The sequence below is a fragment of the Styela clava genome, chromosome 8 (genome assembly GCF_964204865.1).
Source record: "Styela clava chromosome 8, kaStyClav1.hap1.2, whole genome shotgun sequence".
Taxonomy (NCBI): Eukaryota; Metazoa; Chordata; class Ascidiacea; order Stolidobranchia; family Styelidae; genus Styela; species Styela clava.
In genome coordinates, this window is record NC_135257.1 from 2,811,068 (window position 1) to 2,832,843 (window position 21,776).

Consider the following 21,776-nt stretch of genomic DNA (forward strand, 5'->3'; position numbering starts at 1 on the left):
TATTATTTTTTTATCCACGTGAACACGGTTTTAACACGCTCAACGTCATGGCTGTCTTCTAATTTGATTTTGCGAAAACATGCTACGCGAAAGTCGGAGGTTGTTCGATACCGGTGACGCATAGTAGACTAGGTACTGTGTTCCTGTTAATGCTGTAAATGATTTGACTGTATAGTATACCGCACGGTGTGGAGTCACATACTTTTCGAGAAATGATTAAATGTTTTGTGACATTATATATACGCGACTTGTGTTATTTCGATTCAAATTCATATCTGCAATTTTCGAGTCGGGTACCACGATCTTAGTGGAATTCGAAAACCAGAGAGTCAGGTTTTCACGGCGACTTTGGTTTTTGTCAGCGATTGAAGCAGCCTATGTACACTGCAAAACCGAAATCCGTTGTCCACCTTGTGCTGTCATAAGTCGCTTCTTTTAATGCCTAAAACCACCATTTCGGCTGTAAAACATTAGAGTCATCTTCACATAATTTGTTTTTAAGAGTGATTAGGAAGGGAAAATCTCTTTTCTATCATGTGACGATTTGTATTCCATCATATTAAATACAATACCACCATTTTTGTTGCACATGTCTGCTATTATTTTAAAAGCCACTAAAAACAAATGAACCGAGCTTATGTACAGCGGGTTGCAACTTATTCACAATTAAATCGTCCCATAGCCTTTGGCCTTTACACAACTTGAAAAATTCTTCGTGCTTCTTCTCTCTTCCAACAGACAGATCCCATGAAACGATGGTGAGTAGCGAAGCAAGTAACAGGACAACTGGCATAATAAGGTCTAATAAAGGTAGTGGCAAGCGCAATGTGAAGGCCTGCTTATAGTTTTCACAAATCCATTTATCTTCTTGCTTGGAAACAACAACTTGTCAACTTACAGAACGTGTATCTGTCGAATAAATGTTTGAAAATTGTAAAGTATTTGAGCACTGCAGCAAGTTTTTTTTTTAAAAGCAACTGTCCAAGCTTACGAAATAAAATATATATATATATAAATATAAATTTGGACCGACGCAAGATGCGCTGGAGATTCCGCTAATCATTGAGGAGCGATTTCAGTTTACAGGCGGTGAATTTTCAAGATATATAATAGGTTAACTTAAAATTGAATCAAATCTCGCATTTTTTGCCTAAAAACCAAATCATAATGATAGAATTTTGACTTCAAAAGTAGGTGATTCTGAAGTTATATGAGGTCTTCTCGATCTTTATAAATAAATTTCTGCTGGGAATTTTAAGGTGTTTTCGATTCGTCACAAGCATTAAGTGAACATGTTCAAAAGGCGTCATTTTTTCACGAATTAACAATTTACTATATGAATTATTCAAACAGCTGCAGACTGATGGTCGCTGACTACAAATGATTTTATCGCAACTATATATCGGACAGGTTATCAGTGTATATAAAGCTTACAGCTAGTAGTATGAAAATATAAAAACTCGCAGTTGGATTCAAAGAAAGGTTTGAAATTCTGTGAATGATAAAGACAATATCACATTAGTTCGAACAGGTTGTTTCAAGAATGCATCATATTTATTACATGAAGGTATTTGCACTCGTTTTTGATAGATATGATGCGCATTTAAAATATAAATCAATCAGTGAACCTATTGTTAGTGAGCTCGATTAAAGACAACCCGTTTCTAGAATTTAGACTTCCATCACTAGTTTTAGAACTTTATGACCTATTTGTTGTATACTAGCCGTTACCTCTACAACCCCATATCTACTATTGTGAGAGGTCAATTATGCTTAATTTAGGTCTATTCTTTTAATATATTTTTGTTAGGAAGATGATTGTCCTGTTATTGTTCGGTAAACATTAAGGAGTTAAACCGATAATTAAAATCAATGCAAATGTAAATCTTCGAAAACGTGATTTGAAATTTTTAAACATGGGCCAAACGTCTACTGAAGGAATGTGTATGTAATTGCATGTGTATGTGTATTTGTATGCATGTGTATGTAATTGCATATATATAATATTCATACTTCTACGTCTTCTTTAAATTACTACGAGTGAATACATCATCAACAAATACGTATTTCACATTCACTTACTGATGGTTTTGCGACTTATAGCCTCATTAAATTGTGAATTATGCACAAACATCTTTGAAAAAGACATGACCATCAGAAAAGCAAACATTTTCAAGAACACACATGGGTGCATTGCAAAACCAGCTGACGCAGCAAAGTGAAGTGGCTCGCCAACGTTAAATATAAATGATCAAATTTTTAGGTCAATGCATCGAAAAGCTATGTTAATAATACGTAAGCTCGCAAAATAGGGCGATGAGGCCAATGCAGTAAAGTTGCAAATAATCAAATTCGCCCTCCCGAACTAATTTAAACGATGGAAAATGGTCCAACTCTAGAGCCAAGAAAATGATAATATAATCAACAATTTAATTTATTTGATAAAACAGTGCAGCGAACCTGACAAGTTTAAGAATTGATGAATTCAACGATGTCAGATCTACACAAACCGTGAGTACTAGTTAACGAGGTGGGTATAGAAGAACTGAATAAATTTTTCAGCGTCACAAAAGTAATAGCTACTTGCGTACCACTGCGACTATCTTTACAGCGCCTGATTTCAAATGGAAGTCTCTTGATAAGTACTACATGATACATCTCATATAATTAAGAACGTTATTGCGTAGCTGTGAAATCGTCGACACATGGGTGCATCTGACTATTCCATACTGACAATATACACGAAAACAGACTATGTCAAACTATTATAAATATATATACTGGACTGGGTCATATAACATGTAGCTGATCAAACATTTCTTTAGAGACATACTATTTTTCAAGGTATTTGTTATGGTTGTCACTTGATTTCTTAATATATATCTTATTTATAAAAAGGCAATTTGTTTCGGCACAATGATGTATATTGAAAAATTCCCAATGTTGTTTAAAACTGGAATTTTACTTGCTTCTTTGTCTTACCATCCGTTTAAAGAGGGGTTATTAATTATTATGAATTTTTTCAATTTGTGACATATATCGTGCTTTTGCGTAGTCCCCAAACTGGTGCTCCCGAAGTATTCGTACCAAGATGGCGCACAACCTGAACAACCCCGACCTGGTACACATACTATGTTCAGGTTGTGCGCCATCTTGGTACGAATACTTCCGGAGCGTCCCCAAACTTAACAGTGAAAAAGGTTCCAGTCGTCTTCGTATTTTTAATGAATATTACGAGGGCAAATATATACCGGTTTCATAATTTTTAGGATACGCCACGTCAGTTTAGACTGACGGCAAAGATGGTTATTGAACACACAATATTGTTAAAGGAAGAATGAAAGTGTTACAAAACCATACAACTTGAAACTTCGAGTCATCAATATTCTGAAAACTGCCTTATCGCACTTCAGGAATACCATCCGGCAAACTGCAATATCGTATATCAGAACGGTGTCTCAACAATATCGCGCTTGATCCCTTTTCAACGAGCTTGTTCAACTATTCTATATATACATTGTGGGCTACGACAAGCATACGAGGTCGGATTTATGTGCGTCTTGGATAGGTATATTACTATGGCAGAGAGTTAAGTATTCAAATGAAATTATATATATACAACTGGGAAAAGCGTGGAACATTCAATATCGAATGCTTTTCATATGGGAATCATCATTACACACAAGGAGGAGATTGGATGTGTTCATTAGTTTTCAGTTTAATATGTGTTGCAAGAAACCGTTTGGTGTGTTTTCTGTCGACGCTGGCATGCCACCAAACTGCCAGTGTCCACGACCACTACAAATATATTTTGGTAGTTTGTCACGAGTAGTTATCAATCTATCTCCTTGTGTACCAATATTGTCAATTTTGGAACCATATTCGTAATATGTTGAATCGAAAGCTTTAATGTGAAGTACGAACACTACCCAATATATGTTGAAAATATTATTGCTTTGCTACCATACGTCCGGTTTAGCCGGGAGAGACTCGACAGGTTGTCCCGCCATCCCGGGTGGTAGACCCAAGTGTCCGGATTATGCAGTATGACAGGCATCTTTTTTTTATTTGATATCGATCAATTATTTTCTTCAATATTGCAGCCGATTTACCACGGATTCGCACCTCACTTCGCTAGTTCGGATGGGGAAATAAATTGTTAATTCATAGTTATGATAACAGGTATGAACCATACGTTAAATTTAACACCCATCTCTACTGCTCGTTGAATCACCAAAACAAAGTGCAAGTTTTCTAATGAGTTGAAGTAAAATAGAGGATATTTGAATAAGATTTACAGCTAATTTTGATGCCCGTAATCTACCCACAATGGTACGAGAAATGTTAAATTAATAAGCCTCGGAATCGAACCAAGGTTGGCTTGTCTACGGTACAACGACGTACAGCTTTTGCCAGTTTCTTGCAACAAGAACATCTATTCGGACTGAAATAAATCAATACCCAGATGTAGACTTTATAGCTTCTGAAGTCTTTTATCGAAGATGTAAAAAAGCTACGCGGTTTACCATAGTGTTAACAATATTTGTGACTCCCAAAGTTCTGCTGATACCGACAGAAAATACTGTTGACGTTATAAAAGTTCTACACATTTAATGATAGAAAGAAACATATTTAATATCAATTACGGGGTTTGATATGATATAAGGTTGTGACATAGATGCAATGACGCAGGCTTGTCCATGGGATGGTATGGGACAGCACACATTTGTATTTTCCATTGGGGCACGGAATTATTCAGTTATTGGACACTGAGTGGACCTAAGAGGGATGTTTTGTTATGATGTTGTTATTGTTCTTAGAATTTTTTTTCCCATCGTTATGAAAAAAATCGCTTTAATTACTGAGCCAATTGCCTTGAAATTTCGGTCGTTAAAGATTGTATTTTACGCTACAAGGCTAATACTTTTATTTATTCCTAAATTTTCTATGAATCCGTTGAGATCTGATATTTCATCCAGAACTTCGCTGTATTATTTTTTACTCATGGAAACCCGTTTTTTAAAAATCGGATGATTTCCCATATATCATAATCAGGTGTTTGTTTGAGATACCGTATGATTCTCGGAGAATGGACCTTTCCCCGAGCACCGACTTCCTTGTTTACTTCGTGACATTGGCCATTCAGCAAGATGCAAAAAGTGACGTAACAATGCTTCCTTTTCGCATCCGCTCAAGACACTTTTCTCACTCACAGATTTTCAGACGTGGTCGTAAACATTACCTAGTTTTCGCATTTTTAAACTCTATTCGTTAGTTTTCAGTTGTGTTTCGGAAGTTTGAATATAAATCGGATAATTCAGTGATCACTCTGCCTATAGAGTTTTAATTTAATTGCAATAATGAAAAATTAGTTTAGAAATAGCTGTGATAGACTAGGCTAAAATTATTTACCTGTACTTTTAAAAAACAGATTGTTGTATGCGATGAATAATTATGATGGTTTGAAACAAATACCCCATTTTACAAGCGCCAACTCGCAAAACCTTAAAATGAGCCCTGGAAAAAAATATGGACCCCGTGTCCATATATTTGAGCATAGCTCTCTTGTTAGTTATATAATAGTGAATTTCAAAGTTAACAAAGTCGATAAATTTTGTCGTTTGCAAGTCTCTTTGTACATGTTGTTCTAGATTTTAGTAGATGCTAAACCCAAACATTTTTTATTGAATTGTATTCCAATGAGAATCCATCCCATGTGATGGAACAGGCATAAATTGCTATGGGATGGGACAGAAAACGGCAATAAGATTGCGCGCACCGACTTTCGGGTGAGGCGCTCCCGATGCACAATGGCATAACCGTGATGAAACTTCAATTATAACAAGAACAATTTTGTAGAGCGGGAAGAGGACTTGTCGTGACAACAAAAACGGCCATTGTAACAGAGAGAAAATCGAAGACAATCGTCAAAATTAAATTGTCTGTCGCTCTCGGTCTTTGCTCAGCGTTTTTCATTTATCTACTTCCAATCAGCACTTTGCAACTATTTTTTATTTTGACGCAATCATTCAAGTTATCTCATTAGAATGATCATTTATCGTGAATATGGACACGAAAGAGTTCTCTATATTTGTATTTTGTCAGTACAAGCATCTAATTTAAAGGCAATCTGGACGAGGGACTTGGAGGGGGAAGCACAGATCAACAATATCACAGTTTCGTAATCATTCTGCATAAAGGCAGTCATCACGACTGCATACTCTGCAACTGAACTGTTTGTTGGTATTGCAACAATCGCTATTCCTCCAAAACGACAACAAATTCCAAAAGTTGATTTTGCAACGGGCAAATCATTAACGGCAGAAATTATATTCTAACTGTAATCTCGAATTAGGAAAGGTATATATATATATATATGATACCAAAGGCCACACGATGTAAACAAACTGAAGTACAGCATGATAGCTATGTGAATGATATTAGCGTATATACACTAAAGTAAAAATATATAATCGGTGTGGAAAATTTATGTTTGCTTTTACCCAGTACAGGAATGTCGTTGTCATTGTCAAGTTTCACAAAGATTAAACAGATTACAACTTTTTTAAAACTTATCCCACTCTGACTCAACGTCTTCATCTCACGATTCTATAGAATTCTTAAACAAGCGATGAACACGAACTGCGCTTATACTAATAGAGAAGTTTACTTGGTATCAATTACGGTATATATGGTACGGTTTATATCCCAGACTATGGTGGGCACAACGCTCAAGTCCCTAACAGTCGAGGAACATTGCTATACAATTTTATAGGTAACGAGTGTACAAATAGAGCTCACAACGATGACAGAACTGAAACTCACTATTTTGTGCTATTTTGGAACACTTCTATGACAGGAGACAAGAACAATGCGCGGACAAACAAAGTTTGGAAAAAACGGAGAGTAACTGCACAAAAGATACGCGATTTTGGAATCTATAACTTGCCCTGAGACAACCAACTCGGAACAACTAGTATTATACGCAATTTACGGGTGTAGAAATTAACAACATGTTACATCTAATAATATAAGCCACGTATAAATATACAACTCCGATGTCCACCTGAGAATTTCGTGTATGTAAAATGATCGAGGTGGCTTTAAAATCATGGAAATGAAGGGTAATATTGACTATTGCCTGATTATTCACGTTTATAACATTGTTGTTATTCTGATATATATATTACTATCATGTTTATACTTGTATCCTATGTTACAAATAAGTATGTTTTCGATTCGATTGATTGCGATCATCTAGGGCGGCACATTTCTGCTTACACTTCCATAAGCGGGCTAACTAACATTGGAGATTTGGGTATCAAGATGAAAAAAAAAAACGAGTTTTCTATTATCATAAAACATAAATGAATCCTTTTATTTGGTAAAGTGAACTTAGGATGGTGTCAGGAATACTCTCAAACATGACAGCAACATACAATGAAGCACTGCTTAGCAGTACCTACATATTCTACACAACATAGCTTGTCTAAATTATAAAAAAAGTGTTTTGTTACTTAAAATTTGTTTTGTTTTTAATATCAGGATTTCTCAGTCAGCGCTATTTGATCCTACTGAAGTGTCAAGGTGACCTGGTTACTGATATATTTCAATGAACATGTTAAGCAATTCCTGTTTGTGGCAAATTTAAGATTTTGACGGATTGAAAATTTTTTACTTTAGTCATTTGCATTTTAAGTTCAACATCAATAATATATGGAGACAAAGTTTGTATAACACAATTTGGTTATGTTACTTGAACAAAGCAAGCATATTGAATTTAGCTTGAAGCACATTCATTTGCATATGTGAAAATCGTTTGTTTGTCAAAAAAAGCATTAATGTAAGTTTTGGTTAATTGGTGAATGTATCTCTAAGTCTAAATCTTATTGGTTATTGAGAATCGCACAAATTATTCCAAATCTTAAAGGTTACATGTTCAACAGTATATAGCTTTTACCGTATGAAATTATATTGATAGCATCACCTATTTAAGATTAAAATACTTTCATTTGACAAAATTAGACTCATACATTTTATGTAGATACAACGTTGAAGATGTTACTGGCTTTACCACTGCTGAATGTAAATATAAAGAGTAATATTAGACTCATACAGTCATGGTTGGTACAAAGCAATCATGAAGCTTGGCAGTATAATAAAATAAAACCTAAATTTGTTATCGGTACAGTCTTAACGCAGTATTACTCATTTGAATTACAATAGAAAGACATTTACAATGAACTTTCAGCAATATCCTCATGGATTCTCACTACAGAAATTTTGAGATAAAAACACTGATGACAAAATTTGCAGAGAATGATTCAGCCATTTCCAAGATTAGATTGTTTAATAAATTAGCGCTTGTGTATACAAAAACCCCGATATCATTTTATAAATAAAAAATTAGTACTATTAGCTATGATTCTCTATTTAAATTATTGTTTGGAAGCTTTTTCTTAATTGTCTTGCTAACTCTTGAGGTATGTGTGGAAATAAATAAGTCAAGCTTAAATATGTAGTTTTATTAATTTGTCATAAATTTAGTGTTTTAATGAGAAATTGTTTTGTTTGTGTGCTGAAAATAACCATTACAGAGTAGACTGGAAGAACAATTCTTTGCTCCGCAGTTTGTTATCTTAATATGACACTGGCTCTGTTCTATTGTATATTTTTGTAATATTTTTCATATTAAAATTGCATCCTACTTATGTCATTTCACAACAATTAGTTTATGGCTCTTCGTGATGGTTTTACGTCCCCATGCATGATCAACTGGGGTAGAAGTTCCCAAATTTTATTTGGCCTGGTTCTTATGCTTAGCCGCTTACAGGTTTCTAAAAATTTTGGTGAAATTTGGCTGCCAATGTTACCACTAATCAACTTATTTTCTATTAGAGAATTTACCAGAAATAAAAAACATAACAAGCTATAACAAGGATTTCTCAAAAAATGACATGGCACACAGCATTTTCCTTTTATGGACCAGGAAGGATTGGAATACCATATAACTGACTTTCGCTATTCGGAAGGCTACATACTTGCCTCAACTTCAATTTCGGACGATGTCATTCATTGTGAATAAGTTATTACTTTAACATCATTTAGATAGAGCATCTGGCAATTACAGCTTGAAAGATCAGATTTTGGGAACCCCAGAGTTCTAGCCAAATTATATAAACACTTACTGTCAGGCTTACCTTGATAGAAAATCACATTAAGTTATTCCCAACGAATCTTGGCCTAATGCGCCTTGGGCGTTGAGCTTGTTGGTAAGCAGGTCGCGCCATGCGAAACATACCTCCTCTTGGCCCTGAAACATAATTTTGAATCAAACCAAATTCTGATAGATAAAATTAAATAACATTTTACTAATGCCATACCCTCTTCATGGTCCAGTGGAAATCTTGGTCGCATGGGTCTGTGGAAGCGCTGCCCAGCAGGTAAACGAATAGGTCTGCGCACAATACCATCACCCTGAAATCGCATCCTTGGGGGTCTGGCACCCTCAGGCCTCATAAGTCTAAAAACCTCTTCTCCAGAGCCAGGACTTCCCATTCGCAAACGCGGTCTTGGGCCTCTCAGACGCAATGGTGGTGGACGTAACCCAGTCGGTTCCAAGCCTATTGGTCGAGGATTTCGTACCCTCAGAAGTCCACGAGGCATACCTGGCCGAGGCCCACGTACTCTTGGTCTAGAAATTTGCTGTATATCTGGCTGAAAATCATGCATATCATCACTTTCCATTATGAGTTCACCATCCATAGGCTCAAGTATTGGAGTGTCTGAAAAAACATAAAAATGAAGAAAAGTTGATCTTAACGCATCACTACTGTGACAATATTTATAGTCATACCCAACAAGGCAGGTCTGGGAAGAGGAGAGCGAAGTCTCATTGGTATTCTCCCAAAACCTTCATGATCTGACGCACGATTCTTTTCAAGACCTGGAGGTCCATGTGGACTACCAAGTAATGACATTCGTGGCCCATGCGATGAGTTGTTTGCATGAAGCATAGGTCTTTCACCAATTTGATGCCTAATTGCGTCAATGGCAAATGGCGTCTGAGGTCCACGAATACGAACAGCAGAATCAAGTAACTGACTTGGCAATTCAGATGGGAATCTGTGAAACAGAAAAATCTTTAAGACAAGCTCACAAAAAACTTGACAATTTTTTCGATATTAATTCAACTAATACCAGAGCACGAATCGATAATGAAAAAGACAAAAAAAAATGATATTTTGTTAACAGAGTTTATTGAAAACTTGATAACCAACCTTAGTTTTGGTTCCAAACTTGACGGATGAGCACCTAATAGTCCACGCTGTTCATTCACAGGCAGGTCCAATAAACTTGGAAGGATATCATTGTGTACTGCAATAACAAATGGTGAAAGAAATTTATCATTCAAAAAGCTTCAACAATATTAAACACAAGTGAATATTTGCCTTAGTGATATCCATACAACATATACAACTGGAGTATTCGAAGCATTGTTTTAGAAAAAATATTAATTGAAAGAGGTATAGTGATTCAAAAATAATATTCAGTCATTTGATTTCTAAATTAGAACTGTGCTAGAAGAGTTTTTCTACCAAAATTAAATAATAAGCTTAGAATCAAGGTACAAACAGATCACAGAAACTGAGAGTTCTTTTATCGTATAACAACAAATATTGAAAGGCTGAATCTGACAAATCTAGAATACCTCCAATACTTGCTTTCTCCTTCATCAGAAGACTTTGGACAGCAGTGAGTTGATCCCATTCACCTGCATTCTGTGCCTGTAGAATACGATAAATTATGGTAACCAAAGCTATAGCAATGTCATTAGAAACAGATCCTGACAGATTAAATCTTTCAATATTATTTTTTCCAAGACAAACAAACTGATAAGTTATAAATGAAAAAAATTCAAACAAAACTTACAGGCTCATCATACATTTCTCTTTTAGCTTGTTCCATTGCTTCCTTTTTAGCTTGAAGCATTGCTCTTTCAAGTTCCAGTTCTGATTTTATTTTTTCGATATCTCTCACCGGTATGTTCCTATTATTAAGGCTCGGTGAATGTTTTCGCGCTGGACTTCGAGATCGAGGAGATTTTCTTTCAGTTGGTTCCCAACGTGTTTCCCTTCTTCTAGAGCTTCTGTCACGATCTCGTGTACGTCGACTATCAGAGTCCTTTTTATTGTTATCCTGTTCTCTTGAGCCATGTCTGCTGGACTCTCGCTTCGATCTAGAATCTTTGTCATTCCTAGAATCTCTTGAGTCCCTTTCACTTCTAGAATCTTTTCCACTTCTAGAATCTTTTGATGAATCTCTTCTATCTTTAGAATCAACTTTGTCATCTACATGCCGACTTTTAGAGTCACGCTCAGATCGTCTTTCACGAGTTTTGGATCGCTCTCTAGAATGTGGAGATTTCCTATGGGGACTTTCATGAAGCCTGGGCCTTTCTGCAATTACTGACGAGGTTTGGTCTGATTGATTAGAATGTCTAGGTTGATTGAGATCAGGAGCATTAAATGGCGGACGTTGATGGACAGGTATTCTATTTTTCTCTGGATTTGGAAGCAGTGGTCTGTTCTTGGTATAGCTAGTTCCAATCGAAGGATCCGAAAAATTCGGTCTCTGGGATTTTTCATCAGACATAACTTGCTGTTGTCCATCTCTTCCGCCAGAAGGTTGCATCAAATGGGGTTCTTTTCTGTTTCGAATCCTATCCTGTGAATTATACTGCATTCTATCAAGATTGCTCCTTTCAATTGGTGGATGCGACATAGTGTTGCGAGAATCATATGGGTTATTGAACTGACCCACAGGACCAATGTCATCTGATTTGGGTAATGGCAACAATGGTTGTTTACGATTTTGCAAAATATGTGGTGCATTTGAAACATCTCGGTCTCTTTCACCAGACATAGGAGGCCGTTCATTTCCCCTCATTCGCTGACTTTTAATTCTATAATGATCATCATTCCTGGGATACTGATTTTCTGTTTCACTGGAAGGATAATGTTGGTTCAAATTTTGATCCCCACCTGCAAAGCCCACATCCTCCATGTGTTCACCTGTTACAGAATGTATTTTTACTCATGCAACCACAAGAAAATAAGCTGGAATATAATTTCTAATCCCATAATACCAATAAAACAAAAAAGTTAATTAATTATTTTTAGCAAAGATCACTAAAAAATCTATCTAACAGAAAAAATAGATACCTGGGAACTGCTTATCAAATATTTCCTGATCTGTCATCTCATATGGACGCTGAAAAGAAAATGATTCCTCAGAAAAATTCCAGTGAGTCAGAGATCCAGAAGTGATAAGGAATAAGGATACCAGAATTAAACTTCCTATAACTCCCAGTTCTACTGCTAATTACTGAATCAATGTAAAACATCAGAAATCAGTTCAAAATATTTGATTTAAATAGTTTAAAATTGGAAAATGTTTAAAAATGCCATAAAATAATTAATTGGGCATTCAGCAGAGCAGCTCTTACCCTTGAAAAATTTAAACATAGAGTCTTTAAATAACACACAGTGATTTATAAAATACCTTGCTGTCTGATTTTATTTCAAGTTGTTGTGCTTGACGAATGTTAGCAAGACTGGCCTTCAGATTGTCAAAATCCACACCAGTCAGCTTTTGAATGGTAGAATCTGATGAAATAGTAAACAATGTAATAAATATATTCATGTAATACATAAATTCTCATAACAACACAAACATACCAGCGAATGATCCTTCCCTTGCTGGATGAGGAGGTCGAATCTGTCTAGCCATTTCAGCTTGTTGTACTGATTCACGACCAGAGAATACTTGTTTGGTATGTGCATCAACATCTGAACTGTGCTGTACCCCTAAAGGTGGTCCGGGTCTTGGTCCTCTGAAACGCATTGGGGTTTCCTGTCTGGGGCGGTTGGCACTTTCACCACGCAATAGTGGTCTGTGGAGGGCTGGAGTATGTGGCCTAGCCAGTAATTGTGCTCTGTTTCCTTGCAGCTGAGATTCCTTGCTGAAGTTAGGCATTGAAGATCTATCAAAAATCGGAGCATTCTCTTGTTGCTGTGAATAGACATCATATTTTGGTTCTTCATTGATATTGGTATTCAGGGGTCTACCTCTTGTATGAATATTGGATTTCATAGTTGGTCTTACAGCTGTATTGAAAGTGTGGATTTGTGGTCTGTGAATACCACCTCTTCCTTGTTGTAGTGGCATTCGTGGTCTAGAAACTTGATTTGAAGGGTGGCGAATCTGCATAATCGGAGGCCGAATCATACGATTAGTTGCTGAATTACCCCTATGAATTCGAACATCACCGTGAACTTGTGGAGGGTTTGAATACTGAGGGGGGCCTTCAGACGTAAAATGATGATCGCTAGTGCGTGCAAAGTTAGGGTCATAGGAATGATTAGCTGGTGTATTTGCAGGAGAATCTCCTTGATATTGATGTTCATCTCCATCATAATATTGATCGTAATTTTCTCCTGTTTGTGGCTTCCTCCAGTTTTCGTTAGGATCTATAACATTACTTTTATCACCAAACTGTGGAACAGATCCACTTCTTCTGGTTGGCTCCGAATACCTATCATGAAAGTGATTGCTCAATGGAAAAATACAAATGACCAGTTTTACAGAGCACCATTTTTTAGAGACGTTAAACCACATCTTCTACAAATAACTACATGGACAAGCAGACATTGATATTCATTGTAACCAATTTGTTATATTCTGGCTGGGTGATGAGGATCGTTTGAACCAGAGTTCAAGCAACGTGGGGCCAATCTGCCAGCAAATAGGCCATTTCTTTTAATAAAAATAAGCACTTACGTAGTATCTTGGTTCCAATGTTGTTCCTGACTATCATAATAAGAATCATCTCCAACCTGTAATAAGATTGAATGACATGAATGAACTCAAATTTCTAGATTAAATTTTGATTTAGATATTTGCAAACTGAACATACATATTCATCTTTGTATTGCGTCTCTTCTCTTTCATCTGGATGACTAAAATCAGTTTTCATATGTTGTTGTCCTTGATCATGTCCTGTCAAAAGAATAAAAAACCATTATTATTACAAAATATGGGTGTCAAATTTTGGGTGTCGCTGCTTGATAACCAGCTTTGGTTCCCCGCTGCTTCCCTTCCCCAGTGAAATGTGTATTCAATCTTATTTATTCGTCTTAATTTTGCATATTAACTTTTTTTACTGGATGGAAAAAATAAACTTGACTATGACTATGCTAATTATAAAAACAAAATGTGAATTACCTGAATAATTTTGGTCATAGTTATCAGCATATTCATTTCCGTAATATTCCGAAGAATCATACTCTGGTATCTGTCCACTCTTAGAATTATTTTGATAAGTAAATGACTGTTGCTGTTCTCGTTGTTGGTTGGGCACTGGCATTTGCCCATATTCTGACCAGTGGGTTTGAGACCGTCCAGCACCAGGACCTCCAGTCACAGGACGATTTCTACTATGTTGCTGAGCTTCCTTATTAACCTCGTGCACAGGTGGTCTTCGCTGAATATCAGGGCCATCTTGTCTAGCCCATGGCTTTGCAACACCCAAACTTGAGTCATTCTCACCGAAATCCCTCTGAGAGCTTGATTGCTAAAAATACAAGCTGATGTAAATCTGCTTAAACGAATAAATTTAATTGTTAACATTTCATACCTGTGCATTATATGACTGTTTATGTAGACCAGTGTTATTGCCATCTGTACGATATTCCCAATCCATATCTTGTGATCTGAAAACATTGAGAATTACATCATGTGCCAGTTAGATATCATGATTAGTAATCAGTTATTTCTGTGTCGTGTTTGGCCTCTTTCTTTATTAATAACAAACAATGTACCTAGATTGCTCATTTGGTAGTGATCTTCTAGAGTCCTGAGGAGCAGGGTATCTCCGTTGATTTTGAATTGATGGGGATGGAAATATCTCTGAATTGTTTTTAAAAGTAGGCTGATGTTGGGGCAGCACTTCTTCTGGAGTATAATTATTTCTCCCTGGCCCATATCTGGATTCTTGCTGAGTTTGCTGTGGAAAGTGAAAAATGTCTGATGGTGCAAATAGAATAAAGTAAAGATAGTGATTTTCCTTCTGAATTATATGAATTAGTTATACCTTATCCTATAACCACTCATTGACAAATGACAAAACAGCAAATAATCTGAATCAACAATGATCGTACTGAATACTGATTTGAGGGAATTTCTGCACATTAAAGTCTCAACATTGATATGCTACAACTAAAGCTTCGCAAAGGCTTCCCAAAAATCCTCAACATACTTTTATATTTTCTTTTTCTTTTATTTTAGGTATAAAATTTATTTACAGATCTAGGTACTCAAGTGTAATTTTCCTACAAGCCTTCAAATTAAACATACTTGTGTATTTCTGGCCATTGGTCCTTGATTCTGAAATCTTCCATTTCCTTGTGAAACGCTCCTACACAATTTCATAGAATAGTTTTTCAAGTATTAGTAAGAAAAGTATCCTAAAATTTAGTTATGAAACTTATGATTATATTATATACCCAGGCATTCTTGATTCGCTATCTCCAGCTGATAACTGATGCGTCATCGATGGAGAACCATCTCGTCGATATTTTTCAGGTGGGCCTCCGCCACGATCATCTTCAATACGCTTTTTTGTCTCATATCTAGATAAGGACAGTAAAATTACTTTAATTATTTTAAATAATATACCGCAATAAAGTAGGACTATCCTGCATATGAGTCGAAAAAATACATATAAGCTGACAATGTTGTACTAGAAGATCAATTCTATAATGCCTGAGTACAAATTCTACAACAATGTTAATAAGTATGATGTTAACCGTTATTGTCAATTTAATTTCTTTTATATTTACATAAAGTGTGTCCAAAACATTACCTTGGGCTTTCCTTAGAGTTTTCCCATCTCGATTTTCTTTCTCGTCTGTCGCTTCGTTCAGGTGAACGCTCTCGATATCTATCTCGGCGCGGCGAATCATGTCTTCTGGAATCAGATCTATGTCTTGAATCATCAGATCTTAATCAAATTATAGTAAGCAGATAAAACTAAGACACAATAATTAGCAGCAAAGTCAAATGATCAAAAGCCATATATACCTCTCATAGCTTCGAGATGCTCTATCAGTATCATGGTAATCTCTGCGGTCAGATGTTGATCCAGCCGCACGTCTATCACTCTCATTCTTTTCCTTTTGATTCTCATTAGCCCCAACACCACTCTGTTTATTGCTTTTGTAGCCTTTCATATTCGCATCACTTGTTGAAAAGGTTTTGCACAGAATGTAATTGGATGTAGCAGACAATGTAGAATAACGCAAATATTATATAACATTATTCGAGAAAGAAATTTCCCCAAGTGCCTCAGAACTTATATATATCAAGAAATATTGATAAAAACAAAGCGCGCCAAGATGTTGCTGTAATTTACAAAATATAAAAATGATCACCTGTTGTATTGTAAAACAAGATTTTCAGCTTCTTCACGTTGCAACTCAAGAAATGTAATTTTTGAGAATAACTTTTCATTCTCATGCGGAAGTGAAAAATTTGCTTTCATATCATATACTGCTGCTTCAGGAACTTCCTTTCCCTCCTCCAAAGTACGTTGATGTGAACGTCTCATCATATCTTCATCAGTTGGGACAAGAACCATAGCATTTACCTAAAATGAAGAAAATGTTACTACAGAGTACAGACTATGAGTGACGAAACGAATAATAAAATAACTTTTGGTATAATTCTCAACAAAAACACTAAACAGTATACATGGAATAGCAGCAACCAGACACACAGTTATCAGCAACTCAAATGATTTGAAAAAATATTGCAAATATATATGCAATTGTCTGGATGCTACAATAATCACAGCACTTACTTGGTCAAGAACAAACCAAGATGACTATATACGATCTTGGATCATTTAGATATGTTTGATTACATTAGGACTCACTGTATATCCAGCATCCTTATACTGACGAACTTTTCTCTTTCTTGCAGATGAATAAACATTAGTTTGGTCAAGAATGAGGTTTCTGTTGCAGTTGGACGCCTTTTTCAACAATGCATTGAAGCACTCAGATGCCTGCTTAATAAGAACATCCCAGCGACCTATTAAGGAAGGTAAATTTATTGAAATATTGATGTGTATATTGAAATAGGGAAAACAATCTCTACTAAAAAAAATAGAATTAAAAATGAAAAGCAAATTGTTTGATGAACATAATAAATTCTTTTCCGCCCCAATGCCCAGAGTCCATTTACTGAAAACTTGAATTACTAAAATGTCTAACCTCCAAAGTTGTTTTTTCTGGGCAATCCTTGTACCCTCATTTTATCAATGATTGCATCAGTTCCAAGTATGTTGTATTTCTTGCTTGGATGTATTTTACTATAGTTTGTTGCCCAAGTACTCTTTCCTGAATTATATGAAATATTAAATGAAAAAGATTTCAAAATATACTGTCATTGTGTAAATAACTACTAGCATACATACCAACTCCCGGTAAACCGACCATCATAATCACTTCACAATCATGTTTACTTTTAGGTGCTGAAATGGCAGGAACTCGAAGTTCAACTGGTAGATGCTCAATCAGTTTGTATCCAGGTAGAAGTGAGAAATATGGATTGGGTGCCTGACCAAAATTCACCTCCAATCTACAATTCTTTGACAAAATATGGGGATATAATGCCTGTAATGATGAATTTGTAAATTAAAACAACTTCAATTGTCACTTATTAAGTTAGAAAGAATGTATCGATCTAAAATAAATTGCATAAATTTAGTTTTAAAATAATCATATACCAAATTCAAAACAAGATTAAGAATTATATTCATGGAAATATTAATACCAACCTCATCTGCATTCCATCGAACTTTGAATGCACTGCCACAATGTCTTCCATTCACACAATAAGATATATCAGCCCACCCATTCTCAATTGCAAGATAACAACCGATTACATCACCTGATTAATAAACAGAGACACATTGATAGGGTCTTCTGAAGTATGCAATCTCAAGTACTCCTAGTGGGCGTAGCATAACATTTTTTGCATATAATATTTCAACCTCAAACTGAGTACGTCACTCAAAAATTACTACACAATCGCGTCATAGCGCTTGCTAAAGTATAGCTACGATCGTCCGAAATGGCATCCGTACCGACTATAATGAACTCACTAATGCCAGAAATCTCTCTCTTATAGGCATCGTTATGACGAGAAAAAGAGCTTGCTTGATTTCGAATGATTGTCTGCGCCTTTCAGATTAAGACGACCATCCCTATACTTTGAAGGGCCTTATTATTTTAATGCGACTTTGCAGTGATGTAATTTTTGGATGACGTAGTCAGGTGGGGGTTAGGAATGACATATGCAAAAATTGTTGATCTAGGCAATCTAGAAGTACTTGTGGGCGTGTACTTCAGGAGGTCCCCATTGATATACAGTAGAGGCATTATAGCACAGCAACCCCTAAATTGGCAATGTTGTAAAAACTGATTTCTATCAATCAAAATGTCTGCTCTGAATTTGTTTATGACACAGGCCAGAGATGAGCGAAATAAAAACAAATAGTAAAATCACTAATTGATTTTCCTAAAAGAGTTTTTCAAATTATTATTATTCACGAGCACTCTAAATATTTGAAATGCCCACCACAGAAAGTGCAATTCCACAATTCAAAATGTTGAGGGTACTTGTAAAAATTAAAAATAACAAAAAACCTTTATCAAATCGCCTGCCATAATCTATAAATCTCCTGGCTTCAGATTTTTTAGCCGTTCCACCATACCCAAATGAGTTTTTATCTTCACCAAGTTGTAGAGTAGCGGCATCTGTGGACCAGCCAACACGCACAACATGAATATCAGTAAAGTCAGCAGTTGATACTTCAAGGTTTTCTGCAACTTTAACTTCATAGCAAACCTTTCCTTTCCTGTGACATGTAACATAATAAATTGTGAATAGAATATTATGTGGAATTAGATTAAATTCCAGGGGATGAAACTGAAAATATTTTCGATTACATTCTAAATTGGAGCGAAGTTTATGTGGTAAATTACATAAAGCACTATATTTATCTTCATGTTAATTCTAAAATGACATAAATATCTGTGTTGTTTGTTACCAGTTGAGATGTCGAATGTTTTGATCTGATACTATGATGGCTCAAAATCCCTAGTTTTTAAATGAAAATGTTTTAAACTATTCCTAAAGTCAAAAATTGACTACCGGAATGCCTAATATAATGAATTTCGTTGTTATAAGTATTGGAACAACTTCACTTGCTGTCCCGAGCGACTGGAGTTTTTTTAAATAAATAATCTAATAGAAATTGAATCCCTCACTCCTTGATAACTGCATTGTATTCACATCAAATTAAATGAAGTCAACTATGTAGAGAACGGTAACATCCTGAATGGCTTTCAAAACAGAGATTAACAATTAATCTGATGCCCAAAGTAAATAAATATATAACCTGATTCCAAAAGTTGCTTTTGCACCTGCCCACATGTAAGCGAAGCCATCCTTGCACAAAGGTTGGCAGCTGTATCCTTCTGGACTGATCTCAAGATTTAGATCACTGATGTATTCATCAAGACGAACTCTTGTGTTCATGTTAGGATGATAAAAGTCTTGTCTTAACATGATTTTACTTTTGCATCTGCTTTTAAGCAATCTTTTTTGATCAAATCTAGGTGTCAAAAAGCTAGTATTCCACTATACTTTAATCTATATTGCTACAATTACAAAGGAAGGGGACATGAAAGGACACACAGGCAATCTTGGCCTGTTTCACAATCTGCTTTATATTTTATTGTTGGTTAGAATCATGGACAAAATAGATAACATTCCCAATTTTCTTGAAGTGAATACACTTATTAGCAGATAAAATCAATCAAACACCTATAATGAATATTTCTCATGTGTGTGTATATATAGCATGTATATTGTGAAGAGTTGAATTGAACGGAGCTTAACATGGAAAAATAGTCGGTTTTTGTTTGAGTTTTCTTCGGTTCGTAGTCTAAATAAACAACCAAACTGTAATGAAAATGGTTGATTCTAATATGTACATATTTGTGTGCGTATGTATATTCAACTCTTCATTCTGAGAAGTTTCTTCTGAAAACACGCAGCAATGAATCATTGCAGATCTTTCAAACTTACTGAAATGTATCCTTTCATAAATATTAGGACATTTTTCATGACCCTAGGGGAGCAAAAAGATATTTCAATTGCAGCATAATTGTTCAATGTATGACAGTTTATAGTCTCTTGTTGAAATTTACAAATTTGAAAATGAAATTTACTTTCACATACAATTAATAGCACTGATCTACGTTTATTCATTTCAGAATTGAAAATATCAGCTGTAGAACATGGCATGCTCAGCTGAGAAATTACAGTTTGTTGGAATTATAGTAAAAATTTTAACCCTCCAGTATTCAATATTAAATGAGATTGAGTCAATTTTTTTTAAACGAGATAGAGTCAAAAAAAAAGAGTTGCATAGTATTTTTGCTTGAATCAGAAGTCAGTGTCAAAAAATTTTGTCGACTAAAAGTCAAGAGTTGGTTTGTCGAATACTGTTAAAAACTTGATAAACTTAACTAAACAGTTCTATTAAGACAGCATGACAATATGCAAGAATTTGCAAAAGTTTATGATGACTATTGCATTGACATATACAGGGCTACATATTTTTGTAGAACTAATAATTAATGGACGAGCTGGCCAACTTTTATATGCCTAGTAGGCCTACCATTACTTTTATTGTCCGAGCAATTTGTCTCTAAAAAGAAGGCCCAATGGAAGAATGATTTCTGGAATGCAACCCAACATTCTGTAGTGAAAACACTAAATATATGTTGCAAACCTGTTCAGAAACATAGTGTGCTTTTATAAGAAATATGGACATTTTAAAAGTTTTTGCAAAGAAAACACTGGTAACTTGTTATGTGAGATATTTAATATCTAAAGTCAAAGATATTTATCAGTCTCAATTTTCAAGAGAATTGGCGTATCCAATATTGATACCTGGCCACCCGCAAATCCAATACATGCCATCGATTTAATATGAGGTTCACTGCTCAGTGGACTGAGGATTGGCCCATGTAGGAATTATTCTAAATCATAACATAAATAAATTTATTCAATTAACAAATTGTCATCATTTCCAATATCATTTTTGTTTATATCCATTTGTTCATCATTTCAAACTCCTTTGTATTTATTGTGAATGAATAGAAAGTATGGTGTTTTTTTTTAATTAATTAATTTTTTTATTTAAAAGTTTTGCATGAGTATTTTGAAAAGCACCTACATATTGCATCCATTGAAATGCCTTAAAATAAAGGCACAAAATTTGTATAATAACAGAGATAAGTGTGAAAACTGAGTTCGCATACCTATTTCAAAAATACAGGAATTCAATGGAAGCCTGATAGAAACTATATTTTATAAACATTTGGGATGAATCTGTGTAGGTGTTTACAACTAATGCTCTATCTATACACAGCTTTCTGATAAATTGAGCTACTTTGAGAAATGTGGTAGGTCATGCAAAACCAGTCTATTTATAAATAGACTTATTTAAATGGCCCTATTTCTGTATTTCAATATAAAAAACTAATATGGAAGTTCAAATATATGACATATGATAGCGACAATAGAAGTTGAAACAACAATTGAGTTCTTGTTGTTCTCACTTTCCTGATTGGATT

At 35.2% G+C, this 21,776-nt stretch overlaps 1 protein-coding gene across 3 annotated transcripts; it reads right to left on the reverse strand.

The window, feature by feature from the left end:
- Window positions 1-577: 577 nt before the first annotated feature.
- Window positions 578-21,261, reverse strand: LOC120346575 (uncharacterized). 3 transcript variants are annotated; one of them, XM_078115005.1, is made up of 26 exons: window positions 19,529-21,261; window positions 18,774-18,985; window positions 17,903-18,015; window positions 17,540-17,738; window positions 17,337-17,462; window positions 16,997-17,154; window positions 16,494-16,708; window positions 16,144-16,302; window positions 15,926-16,030; window positions 15,567-15,692; window positions 15,418-15,478; window positions 14,883-15,067; window positions 14,699-14,774; window positions 14,287-14,635; window positions 13,979-14,061; window positions 13,843-13,898; window positions 12,741-13,597; window positions 12,565-12,668; window positions 12,225-12,273; window positions 10,933-12,074; window positions 10,712-10,787; window positions 10,281-10,377; window positions 9,857-10,125; window positions 9,384-9,785; window positions 9,201-9,313; window positions 578-909 (listed from the first exon to the last, which is right to left on the reverse strand). In XM_078115005.1, exons 1-25 carry the CDS (start codon window positions 19,696-19,698, stop codon window positions 9,213-9,215), a joined length of 5,490 nt encoding a protein of 1,829 aa, XP_077971131.1. In that variant the 5' UTR covers window positions 19,699-21,261; the 3' UTR covers window positions 578-909; window positions 9,201-9,212. The 3 variants fall into 3 exon arrangements, with proteins under 3 accessions (XP_077971131.1, XP_077971130.1, XP_077971129.1); XM_078115004.1 differs by having other exon boundaries at window positions 12,240-12,273; window positions 15,926-16,063; window positions 19,529-21,260; XM_078115003.1 differs by having other exon boundaries at window positions 15,926-16,063; window positions 19,529-21,258.
- Window positions 21,262-21,776: the final 515 nt, after the last annotated feature.

Bases quoted from the DNA above. Each gene is read 5' to 3' on its own strand.
- LOC120346575 (XM_078115003.1), bottom strand. From the start codon at position 19,698: ATGTTAAGACAAGACTTTTATCATCCTAACATGAACACAAGAGTTCGT. The intron at 16,064-16,143 runs GTATATATGGCT...AATTTGATTAAG, and splicing joins GCATCTCGAAGCTATGAGAG to ATCTGATGATTCAAGACATA. The intron at 9,314-9,383 runs GTATGGCATTAG...ATTATGTTTCAG, and splicing joins TCCACTGGACCATGAAGAGG to GGCCAAGAGGAGGTATGTTT.